General features: G+C 46.2%; 1 protein-coding gene across 2 annotated transcripts in view; it reads left to right on the top strand.

The window, feature by feature from the left end:
* The window catches only part of SLCO3A1 (solute carrier organic anion transporter family member 3A1), a 318,155-nt gene that overhangs the window by 288,847 nt on the left and 14,871 nt on the right, over positions 1-14,437 (top strand). For both annotated transcript variants that reach the window (XM_019945795.3, XM_019945794.3), the window contains exons 8-9: positions 4,438-4,613; positions 9,230-9,294. In XM_019945795.3, coding sequence (XP_019801354.2) covers positions 4,438-4,613; positions 9,230-9,294 — 241 coding nt within the window. The remainder of the gene's footprint in view (positions 1-4,437; positions 4,614-9,229; positions 9,295-14,437) is intronic.

Below are 14,437 nucleotides of genomic sequence, written 5' to 3'. Positions count from 1 at the left end.
CACAGGTCCTTTAGCACAATGGCCAGGGCGATCTGTGGTCTCTTCTATCACCTGAGCCCGAGTAAAGGACATTTCCCATCCCTTGCCACAGGACTTAGGCTTAGCACTTTTCCTTGGATTCTCTGTGGGAAGCGTCCTAGGAATGTCCCAGCCTGCGCCCCAGCCCTCGGGACCACCCAGCACTTTCTGTTCATTCTGTCAGATGGACTCATTTAACTAAAAAGGAAACCTATCCAAGTCCCCACTCAGGTCACTCGGCTTACCTCCTCCCCAGCCTCTTTGCACAGCTCCTCTCAAATACATTAAATCTGAATAAATTAGTACAGAGTTGCCTAGAGCATTTGAGAGGGACCCATCCATTTCCAGCTTCTCTCCTCGGCACCAGCAAGCCAGTATGATCACTGGTCCTGTAGCAGTTTCCTGCTTCTCCTCTCCTGGCATCTATACCCTACAAGTGCTTATTCCTGTCCAATCAGCCTGTGCTGCCCTGGGTCCATTCTTGTCCCATTCCACCCCCTGGCTTTGTGCTCTCACCTGTCCCCTTTGCCTTGGCTGCAAATCCCAGGGTGGCTCAGCCCCGCTGTTCGCTCACGCCATTCACAGGATGTTGCCTTCCTGGACACGTTCACCTCACCTGGACCGGAAGGACTGTATAATCACTGAGATAAAGGCATCTTATTTCTGACCCATTCCATTAGGGCCTGGTCACAGGCCTAATCCAGAGAATTTCAGAAGGAGTTTTTTACTTATCAGAGCAGAGAGGGGCTGGGTAGTTTCCTCTTATGGTAAATGTAATACACTTGAGCCATAGCCTAGGTACAGGGCGGAAATCTAAGACTGGGTGTAGGTTCCAATTACAGATTACTTATTAAACTAAACAGAGCTCACCAATCACACAGTTCATTCAAAGGGTTCTGATGACATCACATTCCTAAGGGGCTACGTGAGTCAGAACTCATTTCCTGGGGTACTTGGCAAAACAAGACCACAGGCATCCACCAGGGGCCTGTTCCCTGTTTATACCTGAGCACTCTCCGAGTCCACGTGTTTCTAAGGACCCCAGTCCCAAATCTCTTTTTCCTCGCAGGCTACAGCAGGGATCAAAGAGGGGAGGATGTGGGCTTCCCTGGTGGCGCAGTGGTTGAGAGTCCGCCTGCCGATGCAGGGGACACGGGTTCGTGCCCCGGTCCGGGAAGATCCCACATGCCGCAGAGCGGCTGGGCCCGTGAGCCATGGCCGCTGAGCCTGCGTGTCTGGAGCCTGTGCTCCGCAACGGGAGAGGCCACAACAGTGAGAGACCCGCGTACCGCAAAAAAAAAAAAAAAAAAAAAAAAAAAAAAGAAGAGGATGGGAGTGGTGTGAACTAGGGCAGGGTTTGAGAGGTGTTTAGGATGTGATAAAATGAACAGGACTTGAGGGTTCATTCATTCATTCACTCATTCAATAAATACCATACTCTAGAGCTGGGGATAAGTCAGGGATCAAAACCACAGTGGTTTCTGTCCTTATCAGCATTATGGTCACAAGGAAGATGGATTTGACGTAGGAGTAAGGGGTGGGGGAGGTCCACCAGGTCTCTATAGAGTTAACAGGGTGTCATTTCTAAGGCAAGAGATGTGGAGGGAAAGGAGATTGGGGCCAGGGGTATGTGTATCTGTCAGGGTTTGGTCAGGAAAACAGCACCCACAAGTCTTTTGGAAATAAAGGGATTAGTATAGGAAATAGAACTAACGTGAATGTGGAGGAGTTGGCAAATTAAGATCTGGAAGAAGTGAGATGAAGGACTAGAGAACAGTCACTCACTACATCCCCAGAAGTACCAGCTCAGGTGGGCAAGTCGAGGCATATGGGAAATTCCCAGGTGGCTGCTCAGTGAGATGAAGGGGGCGTTCCGGGAAGGGTCTGGGGAAGCACATCAGCAAGCCTGCGTCCAGGTCAGTAGAGGTGGCCATGGGCCCTCTGTTGTCGGCAGGGTAGTCACTAAAGAAGACAGATGCACACAGGGATGCTAGGACCAGCCAGCTCCTTCCGGGCACCTCTGCGTGCCTCTGTCCCCGTGTCTGACCATCTGAGAGTAACGGCCTCTGCTTCACTTCCAGATCTCGTCTGTGTTTCCCTCTGGTCCAGCTTCATCCATGCAGGGAAGGGAATCCTAGGGAAATAGTTCCCGCTGTGGATGGCAAAGTAGTGCCAAGATGCCGGCACGGAATCCCACGCAGGACACTCATCCCGGAGTCGGTGTTGATATCTCAGCAGGCTCAGAGGCTTAGGAAGGGGCATCCCGAGTGGGTCTGGGAGGGATATGGGCTAGGGATTAAATTTAGGAGAGTTATCGGAAAGCATGCAGATGTAAAACAATCTAGGGAAGAGTGCAGCACGAGAAGGGAAGAAAGCCTGGACCAGAACCCCAAGGAGCTCCAGCATTTTAAAGTGGGGTCGGGGGAAGATGCCAGCAAGGAAAATGCAAAAGGAGCGACCAGAGAGGGAGGAAGGAAACCAGAGAGCAAGCTGTGGAAGTCGAGGAAGTAGGTCACAGGCACGTGCTGGGGGTGGGGAGGGAGACCTCCAGGAGGAGAGAAGTGGATGGCAGGGTCAGGCTATGGAAGCCACTGGCGAGCTCAGCTGATCCGATTACTGCGGGTGGGGACCCAAGTCGGCTTGAGTGAGTTGAGAGCGTGGGAGGTGAGGACGCAGAGGTGGTGAGTGTGAACAGCTAGAAACGTTTAGCTGTGAAGTCGGGGTCGGGGGAGGGGAGCAGTTTCCTCTCCCCGGAAGGCAGAGAAGAGGCATTTTCAGTTAGACTTGGGGAGAAGGCCTGCTTCCTAATGAAAGCAGAGGAAGGTCTGTTCACACAGGCATTCTAAAACCGTCTGCTGAGTTCCCCCTGCTGTGTCTCATCGCTGTGCTGTGAGACGATGCTCAGTAAATCACAGGTAATACACGTTCTGATCCCAGGAGCGCAAGGTCTCCTCCAGGAGGGCAGCGAGGGTCTCTGCTGTGGGGTGTGGCGTGTACCCTCACGTAGGGAAGTACCAGCTCACATGGGGGCTGACTTGCGGAGGGGCCTTGCAGCTGGAGGAGACATCAACACGGGGTTTTGGAGAAGAGCTAGTATGTCTCCAGGCAGAGGTGTATGGAAAGGAACAGAGGGGTAGGGCCTCAGCACTTCTCAGGGCGTGACAGTAAACACCCCTGGGTGCTGAGATGGGGCCATTTACACAAGAGCACCTGCCGTGCCAGATGTCTTAGGAAGAAGGGTCCAGCCCCACCCAAGGTCTCCCCGACTTCGCATGGGTAAAACCTCCTCGGCAGGACACAGCCGCCCAGGATGGAGGCAGCAGGCTTTGGACACCCCTGAAAGCATCCCATGTAGCTTAAAGGCATAAGAAAAGCTCCAATGTGTATGTCCTCTGGGGAAAGAAGAGGAGAGGAACAAAGATGAGGGGAGACGGACCGAGGAGAATAAATGTAGAAGCCAAAGGGGATTTGTTCGACTCTCACTAGAATTTACCTCGGCATGTGCCCTGAGAGCCGAGCAGTCCTGGAAAGAAAAGCGATGAATCATTTATGATTGTTTTCACTTTGTATTCATTAAAGGCCTCTGCACTATTATTATCGAACTTTAATTGGCTCGGCACGGCACTGCCTCTCCGAGTCCCCGCTCTTCCCTTTGCCATCAGAAATTCCTCAAGCGTGAGCCAGGACCGTGCTGGGGAGCAGGGCTGGCTGGGCAAGAATCCCCCCCGAAGATCAAACGGAATGCAGCCGCTTGTCTTTCTCCTCTCTGATCATATATTAATAAATGTATCTCTCTGGGCTCCAGCTCTCTCCGCACGATCCGCTCTAAACTCTCTGGCATCTCTGCACCCTCTTTGCTTTCTCAGCCACTCGAGACCTTTCCCATTAGCTGGCCCCTCTCACAGCCCGACGAGCTCAGCAACTTCACGCATGACGGTGCACATCCTTTGTTCCAAGTGCCACCTTGGGCCCTGAACCAGCAACCATATGCGGGTTACCTGATTTACTTCTTTTAATATACTTCAGTGTAATTATAACGGCATAAAAGAGAGGACAAATTGGCAAGTGATTACACTGTTAATTTGGCAATGTTTTATCACATTGTGGAAGCACAATTTCCTCTCTAATTGTATTGGTGGGGGGGACACGTTTGTTTGCATTTCGGCTTATTGAGGGATTCTTGAGCATAGATATGAAATACACAGGAGATGGGGAAATCAGCTCTCCTCCCCATAAATATTCCTTTATTTATATGTGCTTTGCAGCCTCTTTAAAAAAATCTAACTCGTTTATTCAGGCCTAATTAATGAAATGCTGCAGAATGTATAATAAGGCTATGACAGTTCCAGCTGCTGGATGGCTTTGGATTGGGAAACTGGAGATACCCCCAGTTAAAAGGGCTGAATGCTTCCCTTTCAGAATCTCACCAGCTGTGCGTGCCTCACGACCGTCCCGCCTGAGAATGCGACTGTGGTCCCTGGAAAATGCCCCAGTCCTGGCTGCCAAGAGGCCTTCCTCACCTTCCTGTGTGTGATGTGTGTCTGCAGCATGATTGGGGCAATGGCTCAGACTCCCTCAGTCATCATCCTTATCAGGTAAGCTTAGCCCCTGGAACCCGGACCCGAGAGCCAGCCTCCCGTCTCCCCCTCCCCACCTGCTGTGTGTCTGCAGTTCTCCTGGAAATCAGAACTCCGGGGACTATATGAGTCTTACAATCCAGCTTCCCTAGGCTGGTAGGAATCGGTGACGTTTGATAGAGACCTCACACCAAAAGTAGAAAGCACGGCCCAAGAGAGAACACTACACTTTCATGTCATCCCAAGAATAGACGCTGCAGGTGATTTGGAAAGGGACCGTGGTCCCTTATTGATATTTGCAAAGAGCCACATGGTTGGAGTAAAATGAAAATGACATTGGACTAGCCACGTCCCTGTGTCTGGCTCCTGTCCGGGCACTGATTAGCTGTATGACCTTGGGCCCATTTTCCCTCAGACTTGTTTCTGAATCTGGAACTAGAGGTGATGTCATGGGTCCTGCCTGCCTCCTGCCGTGGTGTGGGTCCTGCCGAGACCACTTATGTGCAAATGCCGTGAAGATGTGAGGGCTCATTGACGAAGTGTGATGCAGGGCTGAGTGGCTAATGGAAGGCAAGCAGTGACTGCTTTTGTATAAGTGGATGGTTGGAGAGACCCCCCCCACCCCGTAATTCTGTTTCCCCATCTCTCAGGACCTGTCCTGGGGGCAGATGAGGCGCCTCAAAGGTGAATTACTGAGTAATATTCTGAGTAACTTACACAATTACGAAGTTATCTAGACTGTTTGAGGAACGTAGAAGCAGAATGCTCCACGCTCTGGCATCCATCTGAACCAGAAGTGGCAGCAAACAGATCCATCTCACCAGGATGCAGTTATCTAAACAAACCAATTCAATCCCAAGGGCCAGAGATAAAAGTAGGAATGAAATGCTTGGATGCGGCCTGTACAAATGTACATCACCAGCTGCTCTATCTGGCCTCTTTTTCTCACTGTGCCTACCACACTTCCTGATCTTGGTTATGAATTCACGAGGAAAAGAACTTACACAAAGTACTTATGTTAGAAAGTCATTAGTAAAGCACTTTTCACGTGCAGAAGCATTAAGGGGTACAATAGCAAATTACCATTTTATACTTATTAAATTTGAAAAATAAATTTCAAAAATTCACACCCAGTGCTGTAAGCAGGGCAAAACGGGTTAAATCACATATTGCTGGTGGCTTTGAGAAGCGTATCACTTCTTTCAAAAAGCAGTGTGGCAAATGTAAGTCAGCAGCCATAAAAATGTTCAGGTTTTGTATGTGGTAACCCTACCTATTGCTATTGTCTTAAGAAAATACTTCTCTACGAGAAGAATAGTTCAGTGGAGACAGATTTTTGTTACAATGTCAACTATAATAGCAGAAAAATCTGAATTGGAATAGTGAGTTAAATTATAGTACCACAGCTCGGTGGGATAATGAAAATTCTTAAACATGTGAAAAGTGTTTATGAAATGAACTATTGAAATTATATATGGAAGATGATTATATATAATACGCACATGGACAAAACGCATCAGATCTCAGCTATGGGTTTAGGGTGGCTGCATTACTTTTTGTTATTAGAAATTCCTTTGAAGTTATATTGTGCCATTCACACACAAAAGGCACCAAGAAGCAGGAAAAATGACCTTTACAGCCATTAGCAATGACTGGTCCCCTTTTTTCTCTCCCCTTGACTCCTCTGCAAAAACCCAGCTCAGTAGCTGTAGCTGGCAGACCAAACGCAGAAAGTCATTTGAAATCTTAATCACTTCCAAATCTCAGCTTGATAGATAGCTCTAGGAGATTTTCAGGAAATCTTTGATTCCTTTTCAATGCACCAGCAACAGATGGCCTGGAGGACCCAGGCTGGGCCTTGTCTACCTCATAGCTGGAGGTATGTGCCCACTTGCCTTTTGAGGGGTCCAGGGTAAACCATCTTCCATCACCATCCACTCCAATTTGCCATCACAGATGTTCTCGGGAGGTTACAAGGGCACAGTCTGAGCCACAGCCCAGATGAGCACCGGCCCTCGTCACGTGCCAGAGCAACAGACCCACTCCCACTCTTACTCCAGACAGAAACATACTTGCCAACAACAGTGCTCAGGACATCCGCAGGGGAGGATACCAACTAGCAGCCACTTAGGTGCCCGCACTGGACTCTTGTTTTAACTTCCTGCGTTTGCATCTTTATTAGTGCTCAGTTGGGGAGACGCCAGAGGCTCAGAGAGTGAATAAGCAGTATCCTCAAGGTCACGTAGCTAGTAAGTTGTGGAGCTAAGGCCCTCTCCCTGGCCTGGCCTGGCGCTTTCAGTAATGTTGACCGAAACCCTCCATTTCTCCGTAACTAAAGCCGAGAAGGATTATTGCTCCTGTGGGAACCAGTTTCCCAACAGGATATGAAGGCAGATCTTAGCATCTTGTTCACTTTATTCCTAGTGACATGATAGCTAAAAGGAAATCAAACTTCAAGTGAAAAGTACTCTAGCTCATTATGCCAGCATGTTTTCTTGATAAGGAGAATTTGCCTTTATCTTTGTGTCTTTCAAGTCAGTACCTTCAAGTGAATGTGCAAAAAAAGTGAAACCGTGGCGCCAATATTAACTCCAGAGAGCTTGGATTTTGTTCCACGCGCGTTCGAAAGAGAACTGACCGTGTTTCTGTCCAGAAACACTGATGTCATCTTTGATATTGTACAGGTATCTGGCTTCATCAGCCAGAGAGTGGTTTCCCTGTCATTCGATGGAAAGTCTTGACCTGCCGCCCTGGGACTGCTTACTTATACTGGACTCTTTGCAATTGAAAAGGAACGTGTATGTCCCCAAGAACAACATTTTTAGTTTTCTCTGAAAAATCTCAGAAATAGGGCAAAGATTGTGGAAACAACATCCATGTCCTTTTTGGTGTGACAGTGTCTTTTGGCCTTATATACCAAGAAGCCAAAGGCATGCGCATCTGACGCTCAAACCAGGTGATAGGTCATTGGATGGTTGCCACTGGATGATTGGAGGAATGACCCCTGGGGTCGGTTAAGAATAGTCTTCTAGCTACCAAGTCCAGAGATGGGTTATATATCTTGTGTACTAGGTATCCCACTGGATTTAGATGTCCCATTGGTAACTTTATTTCTAATGTTTATTTTCTGCAGAATTGCTTGCCTGGGTCCTTCCTGCACCACCTGAGTCTTCCTGGCCTTTCGGCCACACTGAAATTCTCCTGGTGTTTCCTGAGGCTTAGCCACACAGGACTGTCTCTAGGTCTAGCCTGGTCCTTCCGGGGGGCAGAGTAGTGCACTTATCTCCCCGTCTTCCCTAGAGACTCATAATGGGGACGGGACAAGAGGAGGTTTCTCTGCTGGTGGTGTTCAGGATGACCTGGAGCGCATGTGGTCAGTCAGATGCCTCCCCCTCTACCAGCACACCAGAGACAAGGGCTGCCCGGGGCTTAGTGGGAGACATGTGCCCACCCACCTACCCACTTATACATTCACTCAGCATGTGCTGTGTGTCACACACCACACTGATGATGAACGAGATGCAAACAGTCCTTGGCCTCAAGGAGAGAAGACAAGCATTGAGTAAATACTAGTTTCAAGAGTAAGAGACATAACGCAGGTGATCTATGACCAGCTGTGAGGGCCTCTCTATCTGGAATCGGTCACCAGTTCCAAACCCCCTCTCCTGTCACTCTTATCCCAGAAAGTGTTACCCTCTGAGACTGTGCTAGAAAATGTGTGAAAAGATCATGCTCGGGGACTGTTGTGGGTAAGCCAAAGCCCAGAACATTGATTCGGTTCAAAACAAAGTGATGCAACTATATGAAGGTACCTTTCCAATTTAAAAGGTACTGAAACTGGATCTAGATGAATGGATTATTTCACAAGTGGTTCATCTAGGGAATCGACCCATGCTAGTCTGGTTGATTTCACAAAATGGTGCTAGAATGACAAAGGTGTTTATGGTTCTTGCCTGTTTGTATAGCATAAGGGGAACTGTCTTTCCTGTCAATATTTTCCCCAGGTACATATACCCACCAATTTAAGATGTTTCCCTGTCCCAGCAGAAGCAAAGTGCCTTTAACTGCACAGGGTACCAATTATGCTGATTTTTTTTCTCTTATCATTGGGAGGATAGAAAATGCATGTGTGGTGATGCTCCTCCACTTCACCCTGGTTTGGGTGGATGGACAGATGAATGTGTAATATCAGGTAGCAAGTAGGGGACGCTTATTTCTGAAAATGTTGAATGAATGTGTTCAAACTGACATTTATTGAGCACCTAATGTGTTCAGAGCTCCGTGGACCATACCCGGGTAAGTGAGCTCAGCACTGCTCTTAAGGAGGTCTTTCAGAAGCTGACCAGGGAAGATGAAAGACCTTGTGGACCAAATTTGCATTCCATCCTTCAAATAAGAAGATTAGTTTTAGTTAATAAAAAACACTGTTAAATTCCTAAACTCATGTCACTGCAATTGCAGGGATTTTTCAGAGTTTAGGCAGGGAAAGTGAAAAAAAAACCAAAAGCACAAAACCATTAATAATTTTCTACAGAAGGACTCTGACGGACAGCAGCGGATGACTCTGGGGTCTGTTAATTAAAGTGGAGTGATAAGCATCTTTTCTTTTTTCCTCTTCTCTTCTTTGCATGTAGGACAGTCAGCCCTGAACTCAAATCCTACGCCCTGGGAGTTCTTTTTCTCCTCCTCCGTTTGTTGGGTACGTATTATCTCTTTGTTTCCTCAATAATGAATTGGATGCTTATAACCAGGTGAGTACATATCAGTGGAATCATCCCCTTTCTTGAGTTTGTCATTTTTCCTATGAGGTTTTTTGGTAAACAAGAGAAACATCAAGTCTGTTAATTTTGCTCAGGGTTTAGACCTAAACTCACACACTCCCTGGATATCGCAGAGTTTTTGTTGATATCAACTATGCCTTTGTACCACACTTAATTCTTATTGGCATAAGGAGGAAAAGCGATGGCAGCAAAGGGAAAGAAATTTGATGGTGTCATTTGGAACCCTCATTAAGCAACCCATGAGCAGCTTGTGAAATGCTTCACTTATGGGGCTTCCAGCTCGAGGAGAGAGGTATTCTCACAATGCTTCGCAGATGGAAACTTTGCATCCTTTAAATTTTTCCAAACTGATTCAGTTTATTTACCTTGGGTTTCCTGGATGGGGCAAATATGACCTTCATGCTATAGACCCTACATTCCAAGGTTTGGTATGGATAGAAGGAATTAAGTCTAACGCCCCAATTTTTAAGATGGGAAAACAGGATGGGAATAGCCCATGGTTCTTCCAGGGTGCTGGGACTGGCTGGGGAGAAGCTGGAAAGGCCAACAAGGTAACCCTTCTCCCTCTAGACCACACTGTTGCTTTATGAACTCCCTTTGTCAAGGCCAAGATCAAGATAGGACAACCTTTTTTCTTGGATAATAAAGCTGTGGTCTTCTTTAATGGACATTAAATGGTAAATAGATGTGGAAAGGGAAGTAACCATGGCCTATATCTTCAGAGTAAAATTAAAGTTTCTCATTCCAAATAGTATATAATCTGGATGAGCATAAAGAATTAACTATAGAAATGTTTATAAAAATGTCTGTAAAAGTTAAAAATTGGCAACAGCCTAAATACCCAACGGCAGGGAATTAGTTAAATCCATTATGAGCTCTAATTCCAGTAGGATTTATGTTCCCCTTTCAAGTTCTGGAAAGAAAAATATTCATGGACTTGGAAAAGGCACATGATATGTGGAGGGGGAAAAAGAGGTCTATAATATATTATATATGCAAATGTTTTTAAAGTATATATAAATATGGAAAAATACTGGAAAGCTAGATGTGAAAATGGTATCAGCTATTATCATTGAATAGTGAGGCTATAAATGATATTTTCTAAATTTGTTTTTAAAATTTGAATGAATATATATAGATTTTATTACTTGCAGAACGAGATTACTTCCTATATAATTGATAAGTGAATGAAAGAAAATTATTCACCCTTAAATCCATTAATAAGGTAAGGTTTTCCCTGGGGAATGGCAAATACATGACACATGCCCTATCTCTGTCTATAGCAAATAACTTTCAATCAATTGCTGTGATCACTTTTGCCATGCGCAGGACAAGACCTCAGAATCTTCTCAATCACTATCAATCCACATCTGTTGGTATATATGGAGAAACTTAAATGGCATCTTTGTCTTATTTCTGGTTCATGGAAAATAGAAATGTTCTAGATATAATAATACGTAGTTCAAACAAGTTCAGCAGTAATTCAGACTAAAACATTTAGGCCTTCCTGGAAGTTGTAGTGGCTTTTAGAGCTCTCTAACTGCACAGGGTACCAATTATGCTGATTTTTTTTCTCTTATTATTGGGAGGATAGAAAATGCATGTGTGGTGATGCTCCCCCACTTCACCCTGGTTTGGGTGGATGGACAGATGAATGTGTAATATCAGGTAGCAAGTAGGGGACGCTTATTTCTGAAAATGTTGAATGAATGTGTTCAAACTGACATTTATTGAGCACCTAATGTGTTCAGAGCTCCGTGGACCATACCCGGGTAAGTGAGCTCAGTGCTGCTCTTAAGGAGTTCTTTCAGAAGCTGACTAGGGAAGATGAAAGCCCTCCCTCTATGGAGTTGCTGCAGAGGTCTCTGTATCTCTAAACAGATGCTGAGGACTCAGTATAGCTGGTAAAAATTAGCCTTCAGAATAATTTTGATAGCACAAAATGAAAGAAAATTTGCAAGCTATTTTTGAAAAGTTAATGAAAATTATAGGACACTTGAAGACAGAACTGAAAATTATAGAGCATGGGTAATGTGACATGCTGTTTCTAAAGCTGGTTCTCTATTTGTATGTCTGCTCCAGGAATAATCAACCAAGCATTATCTGGAAGAGTATTTATTTTTCAACCTCTGTGAGCCACAGCAAGAGATAAGGTTTACAGTGTATGGCCCAGTACATACACGCATATCACAAATATAGCTGAAGCAAAGATTTCATGAAAAATATTCACCCTTAATATGCCTTGATGTCCTTTGCTACTTTCTATTTATTCCATTCCATCCTTTTTAAGTAGTGGGTCATGACCAACGATACTGATTGTATTACCCATATGGGTCACACATCACAGTTTAGAAAATGGCTCTAGAAAGATATGGGACAGTTTCATCTTTTAATTAAAAGTGACTTATCAAAGAAGTCTTTGCACTTGCCCTGGTTCCATTTCCTGCAGCACCCAATAAGATTAACCACCTTTACTGTTTATGAAGGGCCAACCGAGAAATCAGATTTCATGACATTGTCAACCTTTGTGCTTGGCCCCCACGTAGGTAATGGGGATACAATGAGGACGTCGCAGTTCAGTGTGACAAGATCTGAGATGCAGTCAGCACAAGTGACAGGGGGACATATGGGAGAGCCACCTAGCCTGGCCTGGGGATGGGGACAGGGGTGTGGGTTTGAAAGGCTGTGCTATCTACCTAAGACGTGAAGAAAGAACGAGGAAGAGCTGAGCAGCTGAGCAAAAAGGAGAGAGTGCTTTAGACAGAGAGACTTAAAGGAGTAAAAGCCCGGAAGTGAACAAAGGCTGAAGCATGTTTGGGGGCTGCAGGAAGGCTGGGGGGACTGGCAGAAGATGGGGCTAGGGAGGGCGGCTGTCAGGGAAGGGCTGCTGCCCTTTTGACAAGTTTGACCTTTATCCCTAAGGCAGAAGAAGTCATTGAAGAGCCATTGTGCATTTTTAGAAAGGCCCACTGTCTACCATGTAGAGAATGTGGGAACTGAGTAACAAGCCACTGGTATAACAGAGTAGCTGCTGGAGACCCAAGCTGAGATGCTGGCTACCAAGATGGGGAGATGTGGGTAGAGGAAGAATTGTCAAGGCTTAGTCTCTGAATGGAAATGTACAGACTGGAGTATCTGAGAAGGAGGAATCCACAGTGACAGCTCCTTATGAAAGATTTGGATCATGTGGTGCATGGGGAGATTATTTATTAAAACAGGAAGACCAGTATGAGGAGCAAGTTGGGAGTGGTATAGACCAACACTGTCCAACAGAACTTTCTGTGATGGTGGAAATACTCCAAATCTGTACCACATGGAGCTATGGAGCACTTGAAAGGTGGCTTCCATAAACTAGTTTCACTTCATTTTTATTGGTTTTCATTTAAGTAGCTGCATGTGGCCAGTAGCTATCATACTGGACAGTGCTGGTCTCAAGGCTCAGTCTTTGATTCGCCATCATTGGTGGGTCGGAGCTTGAGGAAGTGGGGGCAGCGAGGGGAGACCACTCTTTGCAGATACTTGGCTGTGAGGAGTATAGAGAGCAAGATCCAGAAGTGAAGGCAAGGTTATTTTCCCCTTGTTGCTTTAAATGCCAATGGAAAGGAGGTGTTTGTTAGAAAGGGCAGGGGCAGGGAATGCATTGGCCCAGGTCAGTGTGGCACCAAGAGCTTCCCAAGCAGCCCATGGCAGCCTAGGAATGCCATTGGTGATATCAGTGGTAGGTGCAGTGGAAGGAGTGTGAAGCAAAGAAATTAAGGACGGTGGTCACAGTGAGGCTAAAGTGATTGACCATGGTACCTGGGCTGGATAAGGAAGAGGTGAGCTAGGAGAGGGGAGAGAGAGAAAGGAACGTAGGAACTGGATGTAGTAATTCATGTAAAAAAGAATTCGAATCTGTGGCCAAAGCTTTGGTGTCTGTGAAGTGACAAAACCCAGTGTGTGGCATGACTAGAGAGGACGGGAACATCCTTGACATTGAGGGTGAGCTGTTGAAAGGCCAAAGGGTGGACGCCCATGTCCATGGAGAAGTTCAGGTCACCCAGGACAGCAGTAGAAGTTGAGTGGGAGAGAAGACTGAGCTGGATAAAGGTCAGGAAATATAGAGAAAACTGAATGACCTACTCAAAGCAGAATGCCTGATGTAATCAAATCCATCCTTCTTCATCCTTTTGCAAGTGGCCTGATCACCGCTTTTCTCTCTGGGTGTGGGCATAACGTCCGCTTGAAGGTCTGATCCAGAATCTTGCTCCTGGAGGTCTACTGCATGCCGTAGATGTTACACCAAATGAAATGAATGGAAACAAATATACGCTGAGATCATGCTATGTCAAAAGCACTGTTCTTGATGCTTCAAAGGATATAAAAATAAGTGGGAGCCAGAGCCTGCCCTCTCCAGTAGGAGAATGAAGCAAGTATGGGTAACGTAAAGGGCTAGAAGAGTTTGGACCTTGAATTTCAAGGGAAAAAAGAGTTTACTTGGCTGAGTCATTGCCAGTGTGGAACAAATGATGGTATGAGATGGAAATATTCAGAATTCTGAGTTAGGAAGATCAACCTGGGAGAAAGGTGCAAGGTGGTTCAGCAGGATGCAGGATAACTAAAGCACTGAGAAGAAGAGAAGGTGACCAGGGTAAGGCAGTGGGATTAAAAGGCAAGGACAGATGGAAGCCATATTGTGGAGGTAATGTGGAGCACCCCCCCCCCCCCCCGGGACTAGCTGAAAGCAAGAGAGAAACAGCAGAAGCACAAGATACAGCTGAGGATTTGAGCCTCTGGGACTGGGCCTACAGAGAAGCCTTTAATAGGATAAGGTAACAGACACAGGAGTCTCAAGGGAATTGTGAGGGATGACTTGGGCTGACTCACCACCTGCCACAAACTCTCCTCCACAAATGCCTGCTCTTAGTTTTCCCGAGCAACCTGCTGGCAAAGAGCATTGGGAACCTCAAGGTGCACCTCTGTACACAGGTGTCATTCCTGAGCAGACTGTCCTTGGGTCTTGGGTCATTGGTGAGCTGGTCTAGGAGAAGTACGTCTTAGAAGCTCCTGATGTGGTTCATC

The sequence above is a fragment of the Tursiops truncatus genome, chromosome 2, assembly GCF_011762595.2.
Source record: "Tursiops truncatus isolate mTurTru1 chromosome 2, mTurTru1.mat.Y, whole genome shotgun sequence".
Taxonomy (NCBI): domain Eukaryota; kingdom Metazoa; phylum Chordata; class Mammalia; order Artiodactyla; family Delphinidae; genus Tursiops; species Tursiops truncatus.
Note: the sequence above shows the minus strand (reverse complement) of the source record. Positions and strands in the feature narration are given on the sequence as shown.